We start from the raw sequence: 25,657 nt of genomic DNA, 5'->3' as shown, positions 1-25,657 counted from the left end.
TCTGGAGTAGACTAGAACCCGGATCTCCCCCACTGCTATCCTACCCACTGTTGCTCCCATGGCCATCTGCTATGCTTCAAAATATGGCCCCATTTCTCTGTGTTGGGAACAGTCAACCCAGGCTTTGTGTCTGGCACATAGCAGCTGCTCAGTGCATACCTGTCAAATGAATCGTACGTGACACTCGCTAGATAGCCCCAGTTGTTGAAAGCCAGCAGACAAAAGCTCAGAGCAGTTGGGCAAGCTAGCTGGGCATAGTGGGAAACGAACAGCAGACCTAAGGCTGTGATTTTAATGCCGTGAGCATGGTAGAACAATGTGCTGCTGCTGAGCTACATCACAAGCCCATTTAAACATTTTCATTTATTTTGAGACAGGCTCTTACTGAATTTCTCAGGCCTGGAACTTACTGTCACTCTGGCAAGCTTCTATAATGTGGCCCTGGTGCCTTGACTCTTTGGTAGTTGAAATTACAGGCTGCAACCACTAAGCCTGACTCACACGTCAGTCTTATGACCTGCGTCTCAAGATGGATTCCTCCACTTTGCTTTGCTTTGTGCAGACAGGGCAAGATGTGATCTTTCTAATGTTTAGATAACTAATATGCTTTGTTGATTTTTCCCGTTTTAACATGGAAATGTTTTTTAAATCTATCATTTATATTGAAACCCCTGTCCAGGTATATTCTTGTGAGTAGCCCAAATATAAAACCCAAAAATTTTCTTAAAGCATTATGAGATTTTCTTCATTAAAAAAATAAAAAAGTGATTGTGGGGTTCTCAAGCATGAACTTTATAGATGACAACACCGTGTCATAGCGTCAGAAAGGCTAGACAGCCCTGCTAGTATTTTGGAATGATGTTTAAAGAGTCCATAGTGGTACAAAGTTCACATTTACCAGCTTTCATCTTGTACGATGACTGTATAGGGTTCTGGGAAAATAAGTGCCATACAGTCAAACTAGAAGGATGTTAGCTAGGAATGCCACCTCTCCCTGCTGGCGGAGGCTGAGATCACAGGGACTGAAGGCATGGAGGAGAACTTTTACCCTTCTAAGCACTTCTGATGGACGTTTCTGTAAGTCAGACCGGGCCCCCCCACCATGCTAATCAAGGCAATTATATTTTTATGAACCGATGAAAGTGGCTCTCTGGCTTATTGCATTCTGTGTGTGTGCCATTGATTTCTGCTTGTTTGTATCCTCACAGGGACCTGGGAGATAAATATTATATACTTGCCCCAGGCAAAACCATATTAAAGTCTTCCTCAAAAAGCACTCCCTCCCTTCTAGACTGTCTGGAGAGATGAAAGCATCCATGGGACGGCATGACAATGGGTGGTTCACGTGGGACATTTTTCCTAATGTGTTTCTCTTCTGATCTTGTTTAAAAGGCAAAAGGAGCTGGGAGTTCAAAAATGTGTCTTCCTGAGTTTATAGAGGGTTTGCTAGCTAGCTTTTCTCCTTGGGAGCTAAATAGATACTGTGTTTGTATAAACACCAGCGTGTTCGTGGTACTGCATGTCAGAAAGCCCCCCCCCCATGCTTTAGAGAGATGAAGGAAAAAGAGAACAAACGTGGGTGAGGATTTACTTCAAGGCTGTCAGGATGGGAACAAAGAGTGCAGATACCTTGCAGATGGGCTTGCCTTCTTAGGGATGGAAATGATTTTACATTTATTTTTAATTGCTTTTTAGGTACATTTTGACCAATTTAAAGAAGCGTTAATACTTATCTTGTCTAGAACTCTGTCCAATGAGGAGCACTTTCAAGAGTCAGGTAAGAGCACTAACATTTCTTCCCTATATTCCCCCTTTAAAAGGTATCCAGGGAAGGGCTGGGCATGTAGCTTAGTGGTAAAAGCGTTTGCCTGGTGTGCACAAGGCCCTGAGTTCAATCCCCAGGTCTTCCCTCCTCCCCTCAAAAGTTTAAAAAGCTTCCTGGAGAAAAATGTGAGCACTTGAAGCATGCGGGTGGTGGAGGATAGGTTGTCCCCAGAGACTTCCCTTTTGATGTCATCGCGAGAGCCGTGCAGCTGTTAACCGTGAGGCTTCCACACACAGCAGCACTTGATGAGAGAAGTAATCGGATTACTCTAGGCATGTGTCGATGGCCCAGCAATGATTGGCTGGATCGAGCAGAGTGACACTGAATGGCTGTTCCCTTTGGCCTTACTTCCATGTCTGTGTGAGTGTTTGACCTGGGGAATTTCGCTGAAAGAAGAAACGTGGCTAATAAAAGCGCATTCTGTGTGGTCCTACTGAGTAGAAAGCATAGTCGCAACTGCATGGCAGGGTGATGACGCCTGTGTGGCCCCCACTCATGAGAGCATCTATAAGTCTAGCACCTGAAGGAACACTTAGCATTAGTAAATATTAAGTAACTATCATAAAAGAAGAATGGATGCTGTACCTCACTGATTTGTTTTTTTTTTTTTAGATAGAGTACCCTATGTTGTAAGATACATAGTTACATATCTCAAAAGAGAATATTTTTGTCAAATATAACTAAAATGTTAATTAATAAAATATAGTCTAATGTTCACATCCAGCAGTAGCATACGCATGTCTTAAAATCTGGGAAATTCTGAAGTGTAGACACTTGTATTTAAGTGTAGAGAATGATGAAGTCATTTGATTGTCATGGGCTAGGGATAAGGGCTGACAGGACAGGGACGTCAGGGAATTTTGAGAGTGCTGTAACTTCTGTCTCTTGTAATGGGAGTCCTATGATCAATCACGTGAGCTTTTCCTACCCATACAGGGGTAAAGTATACTATACAAATTATTCCTAATAAACCTGACTTTAATAAATAAAGAAAACAAACAAGAAGCCATAGTTCAGTCTGACAGGAATCATTAGCATTCTGTGGAGCTCTTTGGTGTGACCTATTTACATGGAACAAAGATTGGAATTCATTTCTTTTTTCTTTTCTTTTCTTTTCTTTCTTTCTTTCTTTCTTTCTTTCTTTCTTTGTTTTGTTTGTTTTCAATACAGGGTTTCTCTGTGTAGCCTTGGCTATCCTAGACTCGCTCTGTAGACCAGGCTGGCCTTGAACTCACAGTGATCCCCCTGCCTCTGCCTCTGCCTCCCGAGTGCTGGGATTAAAGACGTGTGCCACCATGCCCGGCTTGGAATTCATTTCTTATCTTCACTGGTGGCCTAGGTCTCCATTGTACTTTGTAAGGCCTTATAGATTTGGGTCATATGTCCAAACCTTACCTTTAATAATGGTTTGGGTTCTGGGTTAATCTTCCCCTTTTTGCTAATGATATCTTTCTTTTGTAAGACCAAGGTAAGTTCCTGAACCCAGGGCTTGACACAGCTTCCTGGAAGCTGCTTCTGAGCCTGGGAGAGAGGTTCTTGCATTCATAGACTTTTCTAGGCTGATAGCAGAATGTGTCCATGGGTGACCACTGCTTGAATGTGGAGTTCAGTTACTTGTGGGATCTCACCTTTCGTTGGTATTTTTAAATTTGAATTTATTTTTTTAAATTTATTTGCATTGGTAATTTTGCTTTTTAAGAGTTTGTCATCTTATAGCCAGGCACAGAGGCAGAGGCAGAAAGAGGTGGATCTCTGTGAGTTTGAGGCCAGCCTGGTCTACAAAGCGAGTCCAGGATAGCCAAGGCTACACAGAGAGACCCTGTCTCAAAAAACAAAAAACCACACAAAAGTTTGTCATCTTGATAGCAATTATACAAGATCTTGGAGCCCTGGATAGAGTGGTTGGTTGTGGCTAATATGAGCATAGGCAGCTTAAACATAATTTCATTGACTTCCGGTGCTTTCTTGTGGACTTGGAAGGGACAGCCTTGACATTAACCTGCATGACACTTTCACTATCCTTTCTTGAAAACCTGTACTGTCATGTGTCAGAAAACTGTCACTGTAAAAACACAGGGTTGTGGTGACCACACATTTGGAGGCTGCCCCTAGAATTGTGCCAGGTTGGAACTCAACCATCAGAAGAGCTGCACAGTGGCTGTGAGCTTGGGAACTGCCAGGAAGTCAGGCTGACAGAGTGAGCTGCAGATGGTGGTTTCCTTACTGCGCATGGGCCACACTGCTGTGCAGGCAGAGGCTGCCATTTGGACCAGTCTTCCAGGGCCACACACAGAAGGCATTTTTATCATTTCCTCATGTATCCAAACTGTCCCCAAACCAGTGTCCTGGAGCAGTAAGATCCGTGTGGACAGGACAGCATTTCTGCCAGGGTTTCAGTGATGATGCTGGCACTCGTCTAAGCAGGATACAAATCCAGAATGGAACCAGTGGCCTGAGTGTCTTACCTACTAGGAAGATGAAATGCATCGTGCGTCATGGCCTGAGATTCCCACGCGCCTTGCTTTATTCTGCATATCGATGGCCTCTGTCTCCCTGCTCCCTCAGCTGTCAAGCCATTCCCCCCCCCCCCCCACACCCTCCCACCCCCGCCCTCACCCAAACACCCGCCCGCTCACTCTGAATCTGACTCTTCTACCCATTTTGACTGACTGGTTCGTGTGTGTGCAGACAGAAGGGACTCCAGTGCAGTGTAGACGCCCTACCTCTCCTTGCATGATAATAGCTATCCCCTAAATGATAGACTGCGAGATTTAGGGCTGGAGATCGCTCTGTTGCTTTATAAACTGCCCAAGTGAAGTCCCACGAATGGATTGCAGGGCAAGACATTAATAACTGTGTCACCAACACATGTACACAACCTAGTTTTAAGTATTTTTTTTAAAGATTTATTTGCTTTTAGCTTATGTTACATGCATGTGCCTACATGTATGTGTGTGTACTCTATGTGTGTCAGTGTCCAAAGAGTCCAGAAGAGGTCCTCTGATCCCCTGGTATTAGAGTTACAGGCTATTTTGAGCCACCATGTGGGTGCTGGCAACTAAACCAAGTCCTATGCAGGAGCAGTAAGTGCTCTGAGCTGCTGAGCCATCTCTCCTCTCCAGCTGCTAGTTTAAAGACGTTTAACCTTCAGGTAGATGAGCTGGTCCTCCGTCTGTGCAGCCTGCCTCGGAGTCTGCTAAGGCAGTCCTAGGTGACAAGATGAAGTGAAGGGCAGTAGGTTGTGCCTGATGGGCAATGACAGAGCCGTCTGTGTCCTTGCCTCATTGGGATGCTTAGAACTGAATTTCTCTCTTACCACATGGACCTACACTGGTGTGTTTGCCATGTCTTTTAAAATCCTAGTGGACTCTGGGAGAAAAGATAAAACAAGGAAGGAAACTAAAAAGACACTATAAGTACAGCATGAGAAACCCAGAGAGCCATGAAGTGCTAACAGCCTGTCATCCCAGCACTCAGGAGGCAGAGGTGGGCAGGACTCTGTGAGTTTGAGGCCAGCCTGGTTTACAAAGTGAGTCCAGGCCAGCCAAGGCTACACAGAGAAACCCTATCTTGAAAAACAAAACAAAACAAAAAAGATTTCTATAAGACAAAATACCCTGTGTCTGTTTCAGACAGGTACTCTAAGAGACAGAACCAAAGGAATGTGTCTGTCTGTCTGTCCATGTGTGAGTGTGTGTGTGCGCTCATGCATGCTCATGAGCGTGTGTGCATGGGCCTGTGTGTGTAGATATACTGCTTATAAAATGGGGTTTCCTAGCTTGCTTACATGATGGTGCCTGGACAGCCCAACAGTGGTTGTCTGTATGCTAAGAAGCAAGAACCAGGGAGCTCAGAAGTTCCCAGTTAGCACTGAAAACCCACAAGTGCCCACCCCTGGCATTAGGTACCTAAGGGCAAACATACTGGACGCTGATTTCTATGGAGGAGAATAGTAACAGCTATAGACCCTCTTATCCACAAAGAAGGCAAAGCGCTCACACAGGCTCAGCTCTTTCATTGGACTTTTTAATCCTGGCTGCCCTTGGAGGCATGGCACAACCCACATGGAGGGTGAGGTCTACTCCCCACCACCTCTTTACCTGCCTGTCCACTCTAGAAATGTTCCCACAGTCACACAAGGGTGTTTTATCATTTACAGACACTCCCTAATCCACTCAAGCTGATCATCCTACCAACTGTTATAGTACCTGACCAAAACACAGCCTGGAAAAGTCTTCTTGATGTGATGACGAAGAGCCTGGAGCCAAAAAGTATTGGCTTGGCCTCCTTCATGGTGTGACCTCACACATCGCACGTTTGTGGTCTTTGACCAGCTGATACCTAAAAGTGGTTGGAACCCTTTCAGCTCCAAGGTTCACTTGTGTTGCCTCCCAGTGCCTGGAGGACATTTAAGTCTATGGGGAAAGCCACAAATGCTAGCTTTCTCTTCCTGTAAGAGTTTGCCTAACATAAATTGACATTGTGAAGTCCTCCAAAGAGCAGGTGCTCACTGTATTCCATGCCCTCTTAGTCTTCCAATAAAGGCAGTTGCACATAAATAATACAAAACAAGGCTCTTAGCGGGGTGGGGTGGGGGGTGGGGGGTGGGGTGGGGGATGGAGGTGAGGGGGTGGGAGGTGGGCGGGTGAGAGAATATGGAATGAAGTTGCTTTTTACTTCATAGTCTGGGGCTCTGGCCTTTATAACTTCTCTTGCGTTACTTTTAGCTTTTATAACACTGACTTGTAATTCTAAGACTGAAGGAGCTTTTCCTGTAAAAAGCAGTAACAATAGAGACACAGTGAAATTTAAATAAGGACAGGACAGTGGTCTGTGGCTGGTAGTCCTTCGTAGCTTCCCCCCTAATTAAAAGCGACAGTGGTGTGGCTCCCTCATGGCTGCATGGGCTATTTAATTTTTTACGTCAGGTTTCTGGACTAAGAGAGGGGCAACAACTTATTAACTATTTATCCAATTTGTAATGACTTTGGATTGCTGGGTTTTTGTAGTGGAAATGTTGGCTTGGCACTGCGATGCATGGCATCAACATGCTCCTGGCGCCAGTCTCTAGGGCTCTTTGGCTTTTTTTTTGATGCATCTTCCACCAGGTTTCTGTTATGGAGTAAATGTTAGGATAATGCAAGAAGCCCACTGTACATGCCTTTCCTTTGTTGATGGGGCTGGGAGAGCTCAGTGTGGAAAAGCCAACTCAACCCGGAAAACAGGACGAGGCATTGTTCTGGCAGGTGGCGGTTTCCGTTACAGAGCTTTAATTCTGAGAGCCATTCCAGCTCACTGTAGTTGTTTCCCTTGTACTTTCAAAAAGCCTCAAATGTAAAAACCATGCCCTTCCATTCACTTAGCAAGCATACAGCAGAGTGACTTCCCTGGGCATTGGTAGATCTGATTTACAGAGATTAAAGGCATGTTTGCAGCTCCATGTAGATGTCCTGGGCCAAGCTCTAGAGTCTGGTTGCAGTCTGAACTTGGTAAATTATTGCACATCGCTCAAGAGTCTTGTCTGTGACTTCACTTTGGCTAAGATATAGAACACAGGCTCTTTCCTCCTGATGTTAGGAGCACGCTGATCACAAGGATCGGAAATTTCCTCCAAACCACCAACACTACCACCAAAATCAACCACAGCAGTGGATGTGAGAGTGTTTATATCTGGGCATGGTGGTGCAGGCCTGTAATCTTAACACATGGGAGGCTGCGGATAACAAGTCCAAGATCAACCTGGGCTATACATACACAGAGATCCTGACTTAGGAAAGAAAAAGGAGGGTATTTGCAAGGTGTGAAATTGAAAATGCTTGTGCCTGCTGGTGGTCAGGTAAAAATGTTAGAACCTTGGTTGGCCGTGAGCTGTGATGATGCTCTGTGATCAATGCATGCCTCACTCATATTTTAGGTAACATAAATAATTGTGCGTGTAGAAGGGTACTCACTTTGGATAGTGTTTGTGTGGTCGAGTAAAAAAAATGTTGGCAGTGTGTCAGTAGGCAAATTGTGGCTTATGTGTGTATTTAGAAGCTAAGCAGTTATTAAAATGCCATAGAGGGTTGCTTATTGTTAGGAAAATTTTGCTAAAAATAAACAGCAATCTTGTAATAATCCATGCAAAGTCCTACAAACACTCATGCTCCTTAAAATTAGTAAGTAGATGCTGAGAATCTTGAGAATGAAATAGTGTACTTGAGACTAGTACATTTTGTTTTGTTTTGTTTTTTGGTTTTTCAAGACAGGGTTTCTCTGTGTAGCCTTGGCTGTCCTGGACTCACTTTGTAGACCAGACTGGCCTCAAACTCACAGTAATCTGCCTGCCTCTGTGTCCCAAGTGCTGGGATTAAAGGCATGCACCACCATGCCCGGCTGAGACTAGTAAATTTTAGTTGCAGTGAGTGTGTAAGAAGGCTCCCAGCACAGGACATGAGGGACATGGGAGTCTTAGAGAGTTTGGTTTTTTCCTCTCACAGCAGCCTATCCACAAAGGTGAAAGCAACTAACAGGGAAGAGAAAATTAGGACAAGTTTAAGATCAGGGCGGCTCTGGTTTCTGAGTTGATGAACTGTCTTGTACATTTGCCGCTAATCTGACATATTAGAAGAAAACGAGACGGAGGAAATCTGCTGCAGTTTGAAGGCTGGGACGCTCTTCCTAACTCTGCTCCTCCAGGTGCCTGCCCCTGGGGACTTCCTTCCTATTCTGATGGCTTTGGGCTGCCACCAGCTCCACAGCATCCTGAGTGGCTGAGGGTGGAGCCCCTGTGACAGGAGCTGCCAGGCAGGACCATGGCCTTGCTCCATGGCACAAGGACTCCTAACCCTCAGGACTGATGGAGTATCTTATTCCAGGTCCTTTTGGCTCCAATGCCCCGTGCTCTTTTCACAAACTCCAGGATGCCCTGCAAAGTGTTACAGTCTAAAATGGATAGGGAACTCTAACATACAAAAGCGCTTTTAGAAAAAGCGGACTGTGGCCATTATTAAATTGGAAGCTGCGAAAAGTATGAGTTACACAACAGCAAAGGGGAAAAGGTACCAGGACAGTTGTGCCAAGGAGTTCTTTGTAGGAAATGCTTTGGGCTGAGCCTTGAAGAACAGGGAAGAAGGTGACTGCTTTCTTCTGCTAAGTGATGCAGGTGCAGAGCCTCCTCACGGGTCGGCCAGTCAGGCAAAGGCTGGGAATCAGGGTGATGGTTATTAATGCAGATCTTCTGCCCTCTGATCCTTGACTGCAGTACATCTGAGATGGACTGTGGAACTGGGCCAGTCAGCCCAGCAAGCTTTCCCCTCAAAGCCTTCCAGATCAGAACATTTTTCCCCCTAGAACCCTATCCTCCTGTGAGAAGCATCTCTTGGATAAGAACTGATGTAGAGAATTCTGCTCCTAGACCTCTGTCATCTGCACCCAGGGAGGGCCTGAGCAAGACCCGTGCCGTGAGACCCCAGGAGAGAAAACTAGCTGGGCAATGAGGAACCAGTCATCCAAAACCCAAAAGCTGCTGTGTTGGGAAGGGTGTAAGGGATGGTTATGTTGCTTTAATGACGCTGGCTTTTCTGGCAAGCAAAAGCCACAGCAGACAGCTTCTGCTGAAGTCTTTCTGCGCTCTTCATCTTCTCCTGTCCTTTCTCCTCAATCCCATTTCTGAGCCACAGAAATGGGCTCCTTCCTTCTCAGTCCACTAACCTGACTCACGTCTGCCCTCCTCCTCTTTTCCTGGGTCTCCTCTACCCTTCTCTCACCTCTTCATCTCCTCCCCCTATTAATTCATTTGTTCCTTGTAAAAGGAACTTTTATTCCACTGACTCAGTTGTCTGGGAGGCTTACTGCCTCCTTCTGCTAGCCTAGGCCTAGTCCTGGAAGCTTCTAGCCTCCATACAATCTAACCTAGGCCTAGAATGTTTTCAGCCTCTGAGACTTACTGCTTAATAAGCTTAACAAGCCCTTACCTGTTCTTTCTGAGCTCTGGGCTGGCTGGTTCAACCCAGCTGCTCTGGCTCAAACTCCTCTCCCAGCTGACTTATTCAATGTGGCTTCTCTCTAGGCCTGGAATTGCTCTGCTTGGCCTCAAACTAACTCAGCAGTCTGCTCTAATTTTCTGGCCTCTTCTCATTTTCTGGCCTGTTCCATCTTCACCTGAGTTCTCTCTCTCTGCAACCCATCTCTCTATTACTGTCCTGGTAAAACTGCCTCTTCTCTCTGTAAAACTTCTTCTTCTTCTTCTTCTTCTTCTTCTTCTTCTTCTTCTTCTTCTTCTTCTTCTTCTTCTTCTTCTTCTTTTTAAATAAATAAACCTATTTATTTATTTAATATTTCTTTTTCTCTCTGGCCTGGCTAGTCTGCCTTAACCTCTCTGCAGCCCTCCTGCCTCAGCCTTCTTAGTGTCGGGATTATACATGTGAGCTACTATGCCCAGATTCATTGTTTTAAATAAGAGAAAATGTAAATAATTTTCTCTAACAATTTAAAAATATTTTCTTAAACAAATTATATATAATGTGCATGCTGTCTATACAGGAGCGTGTCCAGTGCCTGCCGAGGACAGAAGAGGGTCTGACCCCCTGGAGCTGCAGTTTCAGGCTGTTGCCCAGTATGAGTCTTGGCAACTGACCTCAGGTCCCCTGGAGAGCACTGGGTGCTTTGAACTGCTCAGCCATTTCTCCAGCCCTTTAAATAAGTTTTAAAAGAGAGATTTTTTTTTTTAAATAGGAGAAATTTTAAATAGGAATCTAGTAGAAGTATTGTACAACTATCCAAATGACTCAGAGGAAGAGCGGGATATGGTGGTGCACATTTGCCATGCTAACACTTGGAAGGTGGCGGCAGAACTGCTGCTCCAAGTTCAAAGCCAGTCCGGAAAACATATCAAGACGCTGTCTCAAAAAGAGCCCTCCCCCTTACAAAAAAAAAAAAAAAAAAGTACCAAACCAAACAAAATGAAAAAAAAAAAAAAAAACCAGAAACAAAAAACAAATCCTGAAATAAAATACATAACAACCCCCTCTCAAACTTTATTTCTTTTGTTCATTCTTAATATTTGTTATTTTCAAGTCCTTTTAAAATCTTTTTTTAGTTAATTTATTCAGATTATAGTAAAACTACTTCTTAAGTAGCTTCCCTTTCTCTTCTTCATGAGAGTTAGGTATATCCTATTCTGTCAAATCTTCCCTAGTTTGTCACCTTTTCTGCCACTCAATTAGACATCACTTTCAAACATGGGTGCTTCCTTCTATGAATTTCTTTACCTTCATTTGGGATTAAAGGCGTGTACCACCATACCTGGACCTAAACTTATTTTTTACCAGCTCCATACCAGGCTGGCCTTGGACTCAGATCTGTTTGCCCCTTTCTCCTGGATTAAAGGTGTGTCTGTATTCCAGATGGATCACACAGACCTAGAAGGTCTTTAGATGTGGTCTCTTGCCAGAACAGCTATGTTCTGAATTAGCATTCCTCTTCCATCGGCTTGCCTCTCTATGTCCTTATAGTTCTGCCTCCATCCCTTCTCTCTCCATCCCCTTATTCCTATACACACCAACCCCCATCTATCTGGCTGTCTCCCTTTGTAATCTAGCTTGGTTGCCCTTGGATTTCAGGCCTTCACTTGGCTAATGTTTAGACTCAGTTGTGGTTCTGTGCTCCCCAAAGCCTTCTAACGCCAGGCTGGGGTTAGGGTGGGGGTGTTGTGATACAGGTCAGCCCATGCAGCAAAGGACGGTACAACAGGACCCTGTGTCTTCATATACTGCACGACAGCCTTTTCCTAAGAAAGCATTTCAGGGATGTTTGTCTTCAGATTTGCACACAGTTCCTTTTTCATCCTTTCTTATTTTCAAGTTGAGTTCAGGAATGCTGCAAGCTGAACAAGAATGCAGTTTGAAGGGCCTCAAGTAGCACCCACCCACCCTTCTGGAGTCTTTGGAAGGAGGACGTGAAGACTGACTCTAAAATCCTGTCATTGCACCCAGAGAGGGCTTGAAAGACCCCCTGAGCAGATGCAGCTGGTGTAGAAAGAGAAGCTCAGTTGTAGGCAGAGGTGCCAGTGTTCCTGGTGTCTGGCGATGACCCTTGGTTCATTGAAGGGCCAGGAAAGGAGACAGGAAGCAAGGGTGTGCAGGAGCCATTTTAGAAGAGTGTTGGTACCACAATGCCTGGGCTCTCTCCTTCATCCTTGGAAATGGTCTAAAGCTGTTTAGAGAAGTTTGACTTAAAACATCCATCATATCCCTCAGTGGACATGAGATGTTCCCTCAGATGTCCAGTAAATGTGAGTGGAAGGACTCTGCCTCACACTGAAGGCGCTCCTCAAACTCTGCTTAGGTTCTCTGTTGTGTGCTTTGGTGTCACTTAGTCCCGAGCTTGTGTTTGCGCAGAGAGAGTTTTGCGTGAAGCCATGGTTAGGCTTTTGGGTAGCCTTCCAGGCTCCCTGCAGGGGCTCAGTGCTCTAGGATAGCAAGCATTCCAGCAGCACACAGGAGGAAGTGGCCAGTTTTGGTGAGAGGGAAACTGAGCCAGACACAGGGCGATTCCTCATGCACCCTGCTCCTTGGAGGAGCTGAGCGGAGTCAAGGATGCCAGTCTTGTTTTCTGCCTGCATCTGGCACATCCAGTCAGAATATCATCGTCTTCAGCACTGTATTTCACTTTTAGCTTTACTGTAAGTTCTAGATCTTCTGGTCACACATCATGCATGCACCTGTCACAACCCTGAAGCATCTCTCTGTGGGACAGATTAGATACAGAATAAAGAAGAGACACCCATGCTTTGTTGGCCTCCTAAGCGGAATAGAAATAACTGTTGTTGTTGTTTTTCTTTACTTTTTTTCATACCTGCTTTGTAGAGCCTGTGAGTTCTCCCTCCTCACTCCAGCATCTTTAGAGACTTGAATCCAGGTTTCTCTCTCTCTCTCTCTCTCTCTCTCTCTCTCTCTCTCTCTCTCCTTTTTTTTTGTTTTGTTTTTGTTTTTGTTTGTGTTTTTTTGGTTTTTCAAGACAGGGTTTCTCTGTGTAAACCAGGCTGGCCTCGAACTCACAGGACTGCACCTGCCTCTGCTGGGATGGAAGGCATGCACCACCATTGCCCGGCTGATTCCAGCTTTCTCTTAGCCCTGTATTTCTAACCAGGTGTTTGGTTCATGGAGTAAAACAGGCATCTAAGTTAGGCCAGGTAGGGCTGCCTAAAAGCCGTGTTCCTTATCTAAGTCTTTTCCGGGCTGGAAGAAACTCCTCAAGGAGACCAGGCTTGCCTGCTTTTTTTTTTTTTTTTTTTTCCCTGATGCTTATTTTTATTTCATTATCTTATTTTGTTAATATTTATTTACTTAGTGTGTAGGGGATGTGTCCATTCACGGGTGTGCGCACAGGTACGCGGAGGCCAGAGGCTGTCATCGAATATCTTCCTCCATCACTCCCCACCTTGACTTTTTTGGAGAGGTCTCTCACTGAACCTAGAGCAGTTCCTTCAGGGAGGGGTGGCTCTGAGAAGAGGCTGGCCACCCAGCGAAGCTGCAGGCTTCTGCCTAGAGCTGGCATGATAGGTCCGGCTTTGATGTGGGTGCTGTCGACCCAAAGTCAGGTCCTCATGCATATGCACCGAGCTTACCCCCCACTCCCATCTCCCATCTTATTTTTACACATGATGTCAACTAGTAGAAGCAGAAGAGAAGAGAAAAATGACTTGTGACTATCCTTTGCAAAAGCTAACGGCTGGGAACAGAACAGACCTTCCCGCCTTGTTTCACGCCTCTCCGTGGAGCTCTGGGCTATACTGAAGGAAGCCCTGACATGGAAACAGTGCCATTTCTCCACAAACCAAAGGACCCCATAGTATCTGGCCTCAGTAAGATGGCTCCAGAATGAAACTCAGAGAAACTGTCGCTTCTGGGTACACTCCCAAACTCAATCAACTTCGCTCCAGGGAGGCACTTTCTTCTGTAGAGCAGACACTGCATTCTTCAACTGGAGTGAGAGTATCTTAAGTTCCCACAGTGGCCTCCTGCTGGGACTGCTGCTGCTAACTTGCAAGGTCTTGTTGACATGGCTGAGGAGAGTTATTATTTTTTTTTCCCCAAATGCTCACCTCAGTGAAAGCTGTTGATCCTGAGTGCCCCCTCTGGCCTTATACTCTGGGGGTTTCTCCTTTCTTCATATAAACTCAGTAATATGGATGTTCTCGGTAGAGCAGGGATGTTGACTGTATGATTCTAAGAGGTAACTATTTCTAACTGGTGAGGTGGGCTTAATTTTTATTGCTCAGGTGGATGGTTCAGGAAACTCTTAACAGAGAAGTCTCAATAATCCTCCTTTTTTTGTATATTCTAACATTTTCATTCTAGTAAGATTTTTGTAGGAACTGGAAACACACACACACAGGCCAATTAAATATGTGTGTTATATAGACACGCATGCGTATATATACACATTACACATATTGTATATAGGATGATAACTTAAAATTTGCTTGCAATTGGTTATTATAATAAGATGTAATTTAAGAGATGTTAAAGTTCCTGAAATTAAAAAAAAAAAAAAAAGTAGATAAGTAACCCCCAAATCCACAACAAAATTCCTAGTAGTTCACACAGGTTTTTGTTTACAAGGGGAGCTGTTTAGATTCCACCAATGCTTCCTACTGTGTGCTGGGAGAGTTAACAGTGCATAGCCAGGGGCCACTTCACCCCCAGGTGAGCTTGGGACTTCCTGGCTGTAGAGACCTTCATTTCCCCCTTTTTCTAATTTTTTCCTTTTGGATGCAGTGCGGCACACAGGAAGAGCTCCTTTGCCAGTTCTCATTCGCATCCTTGGAAAGTCCTGGGGTTTATGTTTTCCTTTTAACCCTTCCTAAGCCCTCATAGTCACTAACAGTGTGTCCTGTTGTCTGGCACTAAACTTTAAGCACACCTAATAAATTAAGAATGCTTCTGCATTGCTTCTTGTCTGACCAGCATCTGTGGGTGTCAGCTGCCAGCAAGGAGCTCGAGTGTCTGTGCCGCTCCTGAATACCCACAGGCTGACACACTCTCTTCTGATGAAAGGTATCTTCATGCATGCGTGCCATTCTCAATGTAAATGTGTATGCTTAAACACTTTCTGCAAAAGAATTGCACCAACTTGGCTAGGACTTATAAAGAGCTGTGTATTTAATATTGCTGGAATCGCATAGATGGTATAAATACTTCACTCTTAGCTTTCCTGAGCATTCCAGAATGCTGCTGGCTACGTCTGTGAGCATCACAGAATTTTGCCCAAGGAAGGGCGTAGGGGAAGGTGGTCAGATAAACCACGTCATCTGCCTTCCCAGCGCTGCTGGAGGGAGTCCACCCACCCAGCCAGGCTTCCACTGAGGGTAAAGGAAGGTTTTGTTCCTTCAGACAATATTTGATCACCCGAGCTTGCTGGGATAATGTATGTATGCACACCTCAATTGAAACTCTTGTGTCTGAGTTCTGAGTGTGCCTAGACTCCCCTGTTTAAAGAAGGCCCAGAGAGCATGTCCTCCCCACAGTCAGTGTGTCTTTAGAGACTGACAGTAAAGCAGCAGAAAACAAATCATTGCCAGTCTTTCACATTTTAGCACATATTTTATTCTCCTAATACTATGCAAAGTGCTTGCAAATCTTGAGGATGGCATTCAGAGTGAAGTATTGCTCTTTCCAGCTTCAAAGCATTCGGAGCAGAGAGAGAGGAGCCTGCTGGTGGAGGTGGCGCGGAGGAGCTGACAGCTTGGCGTAGTAGAGGTGGTGGTTGTAGACATGGCGCTTGGTGGGTGGGTTGGTGGTGGTGAAGCTGAGAGTGGTAGTTGCTGAACCCGAGAAGTGCTGGTCCAGAACGCCAGGATTCTTCAAAGTCAGAGCGATTCCACCCTGGGCACGTACCTTTTTGTTTACAGGTCACTGATGTTGAAAACGGAAGAAGCACCATACCATTTTTTTTTTCTTTCTTTCTTTTTTTAAAGTATTTTTTACATATAGATTTATATTATTACACATATATAAAATAAGCTACATACAGCAAGAAGAACCACAAAACAATCAGGAATTATATTAATGTTGCATTCATAGTTAATGTGGTTTTCCACTTCCTATTTTATTCCACAGCTTTTAATTTTATAATCTTATAATGAAATCTCAATGCCAGCTTTCACTGACAGGAGGAGCTGCCATTAGTTGATTAGAATTCTGAGTTTTTGTGCTGCCTTGCTCATCTGGGAGATCAGAAAGTAGAACAATTAACAAAGGGGTCCCTGGGGTGACAGAGGATGTACCCCACTAATTGATGTGGACACTAACTTTTTAGAACCCTACAAGGCCCCGGATTTCCTACAAGGAAGTCTCTTGGTTAGAATTTCTCTCTCTCTCTCTCTCTCTCTCTCTCAACCTCTCAACCACCAGCTTACTAACAGATAACCAAGTGTTATCAACTGTACCCCCCATTTTGATAGGGAATTCCTGAACTCACTGTGTAACTGAGAAGGACACTGATCCTTCGGGTCTTTCTGCCTCTACTTCCTGAATGCAGGATTACAAGCATGACCACCATATCTAGTTCTTGGGGTGCCGGGGTTCAAATCCAGGACCTTGTGGTTGCTAGGCAACTGCTACACTCCACCAATCAAGCTGCAGCCCCAGTCCTCCTGATCTCACTTCTGTGCTTGTGAACCAATTTCCTTTTTGCCCTCATCGCTTCTGTAACTTGCCGATGCACAGGTGCAGGTGCTGCCGAACCTCAGAAGTAGAAATTGCTTTGCATCTGAGCTGAGTTCTCACATGTGCCCACAGGCCACCACCGCTGGCCCACAGGGCTGGCCTGTTTGGGGAAATCGTACAAGAGGCTGTGCCCCACAAGTGTCAGCTTGGAGCTACTTCTCATGTAATGTGGCCTTAACTCTTGTCTCCTTGTCCAGACTGTGCGTTAGAAGCTCAACCCAAATATGTTAGAGGAGGGAAGCGCTATGGACGGAGATCTCTCCCCGAGTTCCAGGAGTCTGTGGAAGAGTTTGCCGAGGTGACAGTGCTCGAGCCACTAGATGAAGAAGCAAGGCCGTCACCACACATCCCAGCTGGTGACTGCAGTGAGGTAAGGGGCTCAGTCATGGTCACCGGACCCAGGCATAATCCTCCATCGTGGGCATCAACCCTCCATAGCACGAGACCGAAGTTAGGTGTTCATGGCTCAACAGGCTCCGCTCGGATCTGGCCCATTGCTAGTTTTCTCTTCTGTCTCTTGAACATGCAATGCTAACCTTCCAATCTGAATGTTTTCACTCATGTCTCAGATTTTGGGAAATTGATATGTCTGTGTCTTGTTTCTATATATAGACCTAGACTTCAGTTATTTTTTATATTGTCTGCTATTCTTGTAGCTCTCCTTGGAATTGTATCTTTCCCCTACTGTGGCACTTTTTTTTAAAAAGTGACTTAAAAAGTCATCCAAGGGCTCAGTGGGTAAGAACATTTGCTGAATAAGCTTGAGGACCTGAGTTCAAATCCCCAGAACCCATGTGAAAAGCTGGGTGTGGTCACATGCATGCAATTGGGAATGGGGACGGGGCACGGAGATCCATGGTGGGGGTGGTAGCAGGTTAGGAAGGGTTTTGGGGGATGATGACAAGAGTGCTGGGACTTGCTGGTGGTCGGCCTAGTTCCGAGTTAAGAGAATGACCCTGGCTCAAGACAGAAAATGCTAATTCAGGATTCACAATATCCCCCTCTGGCCTCACCACAGGTGTGGGTATAAGTATCAATACACACACATGTGTGCATACACTACCCATATACAAACACACACCTCCCACACATACATGTACAAAAGAAAGAAAGAAAGAAAGAAAGAAAGAAAGAAAATTTGCTGGGCATAGTGGCACATGCCTTTAACCCCAGCACTCAGAGAGGCGGAGGCAGGTAGATCTCTGTGAGTTCAAGGCCAGTCTGGTCTACAAAGCAAGTCCAGGACAGCCAATGGCTACACAGAAAAACCATGTCTTGAAAACCAAAAAAAGAAGACATTTAAATCTAACTAAATCTTTCACTGACTCTTATCTCAAACCATGAAGCAGCTTCCATGACAGAAGAATGGAAGTCATATGGTCCAATTTTTCTCAGGTTTAAAAAAAAAAAAAAAACTATTTATTTTATGTGCATAAATGTTTTGCTTGCTTTTATGTATGTATGCCATGTGCGTGCCTGTTAGTTGGCGAGGTCAGAAGATGGCATCAAATCCTCTGAAGCTGGATTTACGGATGGTTGCGAGCTGCCATGTGGGTGCTGGGACTTGAACCTGAGTCCTCTGCAAGAGCGAGCAGCAGTGCTCTTAACCACAGAGCCATCTCTCCGGCTCCGTGTTTTGATGTTTCAAACACCTGCATTTTATCTTTTGGCATGTGATAAACCAGCCCAAGCTTAGGCTAGGGGTGCTTTCCCAGGGCTTGGCAGTGCTCAGCCCTCTTCCTCTTCCCTGGGCCTGCCACACCCAGGCGTAGCTCACACGCTGGTTCGCTGTCTTTCCTTGGTACCTTTCTCTGCGCTCTGCGAGCCACGGTAAAGAAGCAGCTGTAACATTCTCTTCAGTCTTTCTTCATGGCTCATTTGCCGACATCCCATTTATAGAGCATGATCAAGGATGCCTTGCTGAGCAAGCTCTAAATATTTCTTGCAAATCTCAGCTCAGATTGGAGCCGTAAATATTCCAGACACGAATATGAGCTGGAAAAGAGACAAAGCACCTCCGCTTTCTGGAAGGTTCTGCAGACTGCAGGCTGACGGTGTGTGTGTGTGTGTGTGTGTGTGTGTGTGTGTGTGTGTGTGTGTGTGTGCATGTGTATTTATGGTTGTCTAGCATCCCCGTTGCTAAGATCTATAGGAGACTTGCTCCCAAGGATGTCCTCAGCAAGCGGACATCTGTCCTCAACATCCTGACATCTGCAGGCCTAAAGGGCCCGAGGACACGCCCAGGTGTGGGGAAGAACCAAAACTGGCAATAAAGACTGAAAAGTACAAGGGCACGCGCGCGCACACACACACACACACACACACACACACACACACACACACACACACACACGCTAAACACCTTTGACTCTCCAAAAAATAAAATAAATAAAAATCAAGCCATACATATCTGTACCCTAGAAATGAAGGCTCAGTGGTGGAAATGCAAGGAAAAAGAAAACAGCTAGAAGAGAGACAGAGAGCTTACAAAAACGGAGTAAGAATAATGTGAGCGACATGTGCCCACTAACTATTTGGAACAGGGGAGCATGGCTTAGGGCCTCCTGGTGCCCAGGCAGGTCAGCCCGGGACAGGATGCTGGGACAGGGATGCTGGGCATCTCAAATGCCCAGTTCAATGGCCCCGTCCTTTCTTGGTCCTTTTGAAACATTAAGACTGAGACCTTTGCCTAGGAAACACACGTACTCACATGCACAAGCACTTTGCATAGACAGTTTTAGGAGGGTACATTATGTAGCTGAATATTCATAACACTGTTTTTCCTCGCTGTCAGAGAGGGTATCCTTTTACTATGTAAAATCTGTTTCATTGTGAGGCTGGGCGATATGAGATTTAATTGGGATGTACATCTTGAAAAAGAGTCTCAATGCTTTAGGAGGTAAGCTTAATTATCCAGAACCCTTTTTAAGTCTAGTATCTTATTTCTCAAACTGGCTTCAAGATATTATTACTTGGTGCTAAGAAACCCAATAATTGTTTATTTTTCACACAGTAGTTTCTACTTACTCTCCAGGGATGGCCAGAAAGCCTCTGAGCAGAGGTGGCCATTCCTGGCAGTGTATTCTTGCATCTTTGTTAGCTCGGTTACAGGCTTATTGGGTAACTAGCTTACTCTACTGGGGTCACTGTTTTAAAAGGCAAGCCTTGGATTTCATATATACGTAAACATGAGTCGAAGCCTGAGCCTGGGGAAACCTTGGTGTTTTGTGAAGGATGCCGTGGAGTGGCTCCCCTCACCCACAGCCTGCTGCAGCGTCCTCTAGAAACATCAGCTAGGACCTCTTGGTGATACAGTCAGAGCGGTCAGGATCTTCCCCGGTCACCATCCTCTGAAGGAGCTGCAGGCGAGGCCTGGCCAGGGTCCTTTCTCTGGGTGTCTGTTCCCAGCAGAGTCTACCCACCATCATTGTCACAGCATCCCACACAAAGTATCAGGGTACCGGACAACATGCTCCTGCCTAAAAAAAATAAGCTGAGTCAGTCCTGCCATTTTTTTTTTTTTTAAAGTTTTTATTTATACTGTAGATGGAGCCCAAAGCTTGGTCATGCTAAGCAGGCGGTCTTCCACTGAGCCCCCAGTCCTCTTTATTTTTCAAATCGCTTTCTCTCTTCAAGTTGTAGATGTTTCTGTTGAGGTTCAAAGGGCAAACCCCAGCTATGTGCAGCTGTGACCCTGGCCAAGGTCTCACTCCCTTCGCTGGAGCAGCTGGTCCCGTGCTGTAGTCTTGTGAGGACATCACCCTTGCGTCCACATAGTGACTGTTTGCTGGTCAGTTTCTGCTTTGGCCTCAGCAGCTGAAAGCTACTTGTCCAAGAGGCTTGTTCTGGAATCATCGCCCATTGTTACAGAAGCTGTTCATGCCCGCAAGGGGGTGAAGAGATGGAGGCATCCTATTTGAAGAGTCCCTCAGCTGGGGAGGAGGAGGAGGAAGTTCTCCCTGACTGACTGGAGAGTGCGTTTCTGTCAGGGGTTCTTCACTCTGCCGCTGTCTTCATTCCTTTCTCCATTCTTGTCAGCTGAGAGCCTGAGGTTTCATGTCTTCGGAGGTGTTGATAACCTATTCTCTGAGATCATCAGGGACCTACCAGGCCGTATTGAAGGGGAGGGAATGGGTCTGGGCCTCCCCCCCCTTCCCCCAATGAATGTCAGACTGAGGAGGGGGGTTGAGCTGGAGATGGACTTCTTGCATTCACAAGATGAGATGCTTAGCTGGCCTTATAGGCCTGCCATTTCTCCTGCTGTCAGCGAGTCTGGCCGGGCATGGTGGCACACACCTTTAATCCCAGCACACGGGAGGCAGAGGCAGGTGGATGGCTGTGAGTTCAAGGGCCAGCCTGGTCTACAAAGCTAATCTAGGACAGCCAAGGCTACACAGAGAAACCCTGTTTCAAAAAAACAAAAAACAAAACAAAACAAAAATCAACGCGTCTGGTCCCCCACCCTTCCCCAAAGTGGCTTCAGAATTTCTTGATGAAGACAATTAAAAGATCAGAACCTTTTATCAGGAGTTGAACAGAGGGAGGTCTGGCTGTGTTCTCCCAATGGGAAACTAATTTTAGCTCCAGGGTGAGTCCAGTCAAGATTTTCCAGAGGTCTTGTGGAGACGTGGGTGGTAGGAAGAAACAGTGTTCGACTCCCCTACCAAAGCTGTCCCCAGGCGGCTCACTTCCCACTAGAACTTCTCACTCTCTCAGGACAAATGAGCAAACTGTATCTGAGAGGAAAAGTAAGAATTCATCTCTTCCTTCAGGGGTTATGCAGTCAGCAGGGAGGTTACTGTAGGCTCAAAGTTCTGCAGGAAGGCTGTCACTTCGTTTCTAGGTTCCGGGGTGATAGTTGACAATGTCTTTTTTGGGCATGGGTGGGTGTTTGATACAATGCCCTTCTCTGCAGTTTACCTCAACTCCACCTTTTCTCACACTCATGGAAAAGTCCACAAATGTAGACAAGTGTGAGCAAGGCTATTATAGAGACTGCTTTGAAGCAGCTAAATTTATATTTAATGTAAGCCCCGGGTGAAGCTTCAGGCTTCGTTAGGCACCAGCAACTTGAAGCTTACATAGTCGCTGCTCACATTGCACTGTGGGTGAAGGCCCACCTGGTCCCAGGCCATAGCTGCTGTGCCTCCCCTTGTATAGACTGTATGAAAATAAACTATATTAGGACTGGAGAGATGGCTTAGTGGTTAAAAGAACTAGCTGCTCTTCCACAGGACCCATGTTCAATTCCCAGCACCCACATGGCAGCTCACTGTTGTCTGTGACTCTAGTTCCAGGGGATCTCACACCCCCACATAGACATACATGCAGGCAAACACCAAATCACATGAAATGAAATGTAAAAAGAAAGGGGGAGAAAGGAAGGAAGGAAGGAAGAAAGAAAGAAATGAACTTTGCCATGAGTTAGCTTTCATCAGGCTTGGCCTTTGTTTCTGGTCTCCTGGTTTGAAGATCTAATAAATTGTAAACATAAGCGTCATTTCAAGCCCCTCCCCCACTCCCTTGAGCTTTCATCAGGCAATTGATTGTTTCCTGCTGAGCGAAAGTGTGTAACCTAGCTGCTAAGCGTGTCTCCCCTACCACGTGTGGTTTAGAAGGCAATAAAGCCACTTTGTGAATTCTGCAGCACTGCTGCTGCGTATGGTTCCTCAGAGGTCCACCTGGAACGCAGGGCGCACAGTTCTCAGGGTAGGCAGAGCCCACCAGTGGCCCTGATGTGCCCGGCCTCCAATTTGTTGTTTTTATCTGGCGATTGGGTCCCTTGGGGTGTCTGACCTCTCATCTTGGCTGGGATTGAAAGGAATGGTGATTTTTCTTTTTTACGGGATCATTTTCACCCAAGTCAATTCAAGAGGACATATTCTACTCTGAGTGAATCCCAGCCAACAAAGGGCACATTCTTGGTCCCAGCCTAAGGTGTGACTAACAGGGAGGGTTTTGGTTGACACCGTTTGTGCTTGTGAGATTTCAGGATCTTAAGAGTTCATTTTTTTATCCCCTTTGATGAATAGCTACTGAAAGACCCTTGGGCTTCGGGCCCACGTTTCCTCACAGGTAGCTTGCAGGGGCGGGGGGGGGGGGAACCCACACGCATTTTAATTCTATTCTCCGTTCTTCAAGCGTGGTAGAAAAGGTTGTGTAACTAATACAACTGGGGCAGGGCCACCGTGCTTTCTGCCCTAGTTGGAAAACAGGGGACACCTTGTTAACTGTTTTCCTCTACAGGGAATAAATTGGGTCTATGAGATCCGTATCAAGAACAAGGGATTTTGAACGATCATTTCTTCAACTGCAGACAATAATAACGTAAGTCAAAACCACCGGCTCACACGCTGCAGTTAAGTGAGAACCCGAGAGAAAAGTTAAGTCTGAGGGCACATTGGCCCAAGGGTATTCAAGGGGTCTGTGCAGATGAGAGGCCAACGTGGTACTTGGTTAGTCCCCTACCCCCACCACCACCACCACAACAACAACAACAATCTAAAACAAAAAAAAAATGGATTTGGTGCCTACGTCAGCTCAAACTGCTTTGAAAAGTCTGAAAGTGGCTGTCTTTCCCCTATGCTGTTTTCATATATGCATAACTTGATGTTGAAACTGAGTTATTTCCATTGTATAGGTCAATATTTAATGTGGGACACACACTTTTTTTTTTTTTTTAGTAACTGAGAGAAGTTCTACTTAGATCTTTTATAATTGAAACTCACACATTACTTTTTCATTATCTGCTTCATATCCTTAGCCCATCTTTGACAAAGTGAGCAGACTTCTTATTCATATCATTTATTCTCAACCAACAGGATGTTTCAGGAGAGACATTCTTGTTAATGGTATTTCAGGCTTCCCTTTATGTATTTTCTGTCTTGTTAGATCATGTGGCTACTCTCTCCCATATGGGATTGTAGATCCCTTGAATGTGACCTCTGACCTTGGAAGCCTCTTCAAAGCTAACAAGATGACTGTTGTTCTTACACAGCCTGCACACCCTGGTGCCCTGGTTAGTCTTCCTGAACCACACCAAGATGGTGTCCCTTAAAGTCCTATCTCTGGGGACTGGAGAGGTGGCTCAGTGGTTTATACACACTGGCTGCTCTTTCAGACAACCTGGGTTCAATTTCCAGCAACCATGTGGCAGCTCACAACTGCCTGTGACTCCAGTTCGAGTGGTTCTGACACCCTCACACAAACATACATGCAAGCAAAACACCCGATGCACAGACAGCAAATCAAAATTGGTCTAATGATGATTCAAGGTCTAATGACAATACTGCCCCTTCCCAACCAAACTGTTGAGAGATGTATATTCCATAGACAAAGAGTCTTGCTTACTACCCACTCAGCAAGTGTAAGGACTAAATGTGTAAAAACTGTCCATTCTACCTAATGAGACCCTGTCTCAGACCGCAGTGTTGATCTAAATTTAGATTCAATCTAACGTACCTCCAAAAGATGTGGAAGGCTTTCCGCCTTTAAAATCCAGTAACCCCCAATCTTGATAAAGGAGGAGGCTGACATTGAGCATGCCTTTGCATTGGCAGCCCTGGAAGGCTTTTTGGCGCTGTGCTAGCATTCATGTGCATGTGCGTGCATTAAAAAGCCGTACATTAATTCCCGTGATCCCGGGCTCTTACTTACAGCATTTAATTGCCTTCAGAGATGAAGGCACCAATTTGCATTCCGGTCCTGTAGCTCCTCCCTGAGTTCAAAAAACCAGAGAGGCTGGAAGCTGGTGCTGTCAGGCTCTCACTGCCTTAGCCTTCCACGGTGGCCGGATGGGAAATGACCCCCCCAAGTCCCAGGAAGTGTGTCCCTGCAGAAACAAAAGCCAGACTACTCCCCTCGACCCCCACCCAATGCACATTCAGCTTCCAGTGCTTAGCTCAGAGTGCAGCCCAGCCAACCACGCCAGGGATGCTGTGCTTTCAGTCACATGCATGCTCCCTGAACAGATTTCTGGTTCACCTCACAGACACCCTATGCTTTGCTAAGTATGCTCCCCCCTTTGAAAGAGACACTTGAGCTCAGCCTTTTGCAGAGCTTTGTCAATCTAGGAAATTGTATTGCTCTTCCTCGGGGCTTATAAAGCCTTCCCTTTTCAAAATTAACAGGCTTCAGTCTCCCAGGTTGCCGAGATCAGCTCGGCAGCCTCTGTCTCGGAAGAATAGCTTCGTGTACACCCATAATCATTTTAATTAGCCATACATTCTGTAGGGCGCAAAGGTCTTAGCTGGAGCAGATGGCCAATGGAGGCACTGGCTGGCCTATTGTAGGCAGGGGCCACATAGTCCGAAGGCTGCAGATGCTGGCTACACGTTGGGGCTAGAAGCCAGGGATCCAAGAGCCTCTGGCCATCTGCTCCGCAGTTCCTCAAAGCAGGTGCCCCTCCAAAGAAAGCATTCCTAAAATTGGTGCAGTCTGTGTGGCTGATGTGTGTAGGGTACCTCAGCCAGCTGTAAAGCAATCGAGCTGGCCACAATGGCCAGTGTGACATTAAGATCTGTGGCCCTTGGGATAGTTGCAAGGACATCTTTTATCTAACTGAGGATGGTGAGGGCCACTTTCTGCAGCAGCCATTTGGGGGCCAGACAACCTCTGACCCTGTCTTCTGTGTCTGCCCTATAAATAAGGAATCATGGGGAAAGCCCCTGCGAGATTGTACTGTCCAGAGGCCTCAGTGGAGTGGAAGGTCCGAGGGTTAGATGTATACATTGTGAGCGGGCTGAACAAGCCAGTTCACTGTCAGAGCTATAGTTGCTCATCTGTTCTGAGTTATTCCTAAAGCGGACATTGGACTGTCTGCTAAGTTTTCTGTCCTCATCCTGTTTTGAGCATCCGAGCATCAGAGAGAGTAACTAAGAGCTACATACTCTATTTAGTTAAAGGTAGGCCCTCCCAAGCAGCAATTAGTCCTTGGCACTTCCGGTCTTTCCGGTGTGAAGCCTGCCTTCATGGAAAAGAGTTGCTAGGCACTTACCATGAGGAAACTGAGGCATGCCCAGGTTAAGTGACTTGGCCAAAGTACCCATGGCCCTAAGGGACACAAGCGCCAGTGGTTCAGCTCTGGCCATGTCATTATTCTGGCAGAAGCCATAGCAGTAGT

The 25,657-nt window shown here is 45.8% G+C and overlaps 1 protein-coding gene across 1 annotated transcript in view; it reads left to right on the top strand.

The window, feature by feature from the left end:
• Positions 1 to 25,657, top strand: part of Nin (ninein) — a 103,425-nt gene that overhangs the window by 20,140 nt on the left and 57,628 nt on the right. The window contains exons 4-5 of the mRNA XM_051147043.1: positions 1,696 to 1,777; positions 16,734 to 16,906. Coding sequence (XP_051003000.1) covers positions 1,696 to 1,777; positions 16,734 to 16,906 — 255 coding nt within the window. The remainder of the gene's footprint in view (positions 1 to 1,695; positions 1,778 to 16,733; positions 16,907 to 25,657) is intronic.

Source organism: Acomys russatus, chromosome 1, assembly GCF_903995435.1.
Source record: "Acomys russatus chromosome 1, mAcoRus1.1, whole genome shotgun sequence".
Lineage (NCBI taxonomy): Eukaryota > Metazoa > Chordata > Mammalia > Rodentia > Muridae > Acomys > Acomys russatus.
This window is presented reverse-complemented; position numbering and strand designations above follow the sequence as displayed.